Below are 1,098 nucleotides of genomic sequence, written 5' to 3' on the forward strand. Positions count from 1 at the left end.
AGCAGGAGTCCTTAGCTGGCCACAGTCCACCCACCTCCAGCTCCAGGATCCTGAACTCCAGCAGCTCGTTCTGGTCCTTAGCATCCTGGACTTCGTGTTTTAACCGAGCCTCTTCTGTCTCCATTTGTTTAATCTGTAAAATAAAAGACACGTGAGGCGAGGAGTCTGGCTCTGTCTCATGCACAGCTGCTGGCCGTGCACGGGGACCGCTGCCTGGCAGGCGCCCTGCCCCCTGGAAGCTCTTCAGGGTGTGCGTGCAGCCCGAGCTCTCATGCCAGCCTGAGTGCACTTGGGTCCATCCTAGTGAGATGGGGTGAGCCCCCACCCCTTGGTTAAACTGGGAAGGGGGTGGGCTGGACAGGCAGGGCTGGGCACAGAGAACAGGGGAGGCTGGAAGCTGGAGAAGCAGCCCTGAGCCAGGCCCAGCCATCTGAACAGAGACGGGGCAGAGGGGGCTGTTGAGGGCACAATGTTCCCGTCAGGCACCCTGGCACTCCTCAGAACCCAGGCTGGCCTGGAGCCTGAGGGTACACGGCTGCCGACGGAAGGACTGGGTGCCGGGGCTGCCTGACCATACTCCAGAATGTACTGTGCTAATTAAAGGACTGTTTAAACAGAACCCATAATGAGTGAACCCGATGTGAGAGGCCCATGACTTCCAAAGGGTAAACATGATGCAGCCATGGAACATGTCCTCAGCAGCTCCATGGGGCAGGGTGTCCACCATGGGCAGATAGCTGCATCTATCCCCCTGAACCAAAGTTGGGGGACTAAGGGACCTGCTCTGATGCTCAGGGAATTAGGCAAGATGGGTCCGGGAGCACTGGCACCCCCTGGGTGAGCCACTTGGGTAAGAGCTGGCTCCATGCTGCACTCGTAGCTGGGCTATGGTGAAGCAGCTTCAGGCCAGAAGGGTGATTGGCGCCCTAGTAGCCAGAGAAGAGCACAGGCCTTACGTGTGCCTGCAGCATTTATGTGCATGTGCTTACGTGTGCGTGGGCTTAAGTGTGCACGAGTGTCTGTGTGTGCATGCCAGCAGTTAAGTGCAATGTGTTTAACTGCATATGAGTGTTAGCATGTGCACATGTGCATTTAAGT

General features: G+C 57.2%; 1 protein-coding gene across 1 annotated transcript in view; it reads right to left on the reverse strand.

Moving 5' to 3' along the window:
• JAKMIP3 (Janus kinase and microtubule interacting protein 3) overlaps positions 1-1,098 on the reverse strand; it is a 65,729-nt gene that overhangs the window by 23,933 nt on the left and 40,698 nt on the right. The window contains exon 15 of the mRNA XM_008588373.1: positions 35-133. Within this exon, the coding sequence (XP_008586595.1) occupies positions 35-133 (99 nt within the window). The remainder of the gene's footprint in view (positions 1-34; positions 134-1,098) is intronic.

The sequence above is a fragment of the Galeopterus variegatus genome, unplaced genomic scaffold (assembly GCF_000696425.1).
Source record: "Galeopterus variegatus unplaced genomic scaffold, G_variegatus-3.0.2 Scaffold4794, whole genome shotgun sequence".
Lineage (NCBI taxonomy): Eukaryota > Metazoa > Chordata > Mammalia > Dermoptera > Cynocephalidae > Galeopterus > Galeopterus variegatus.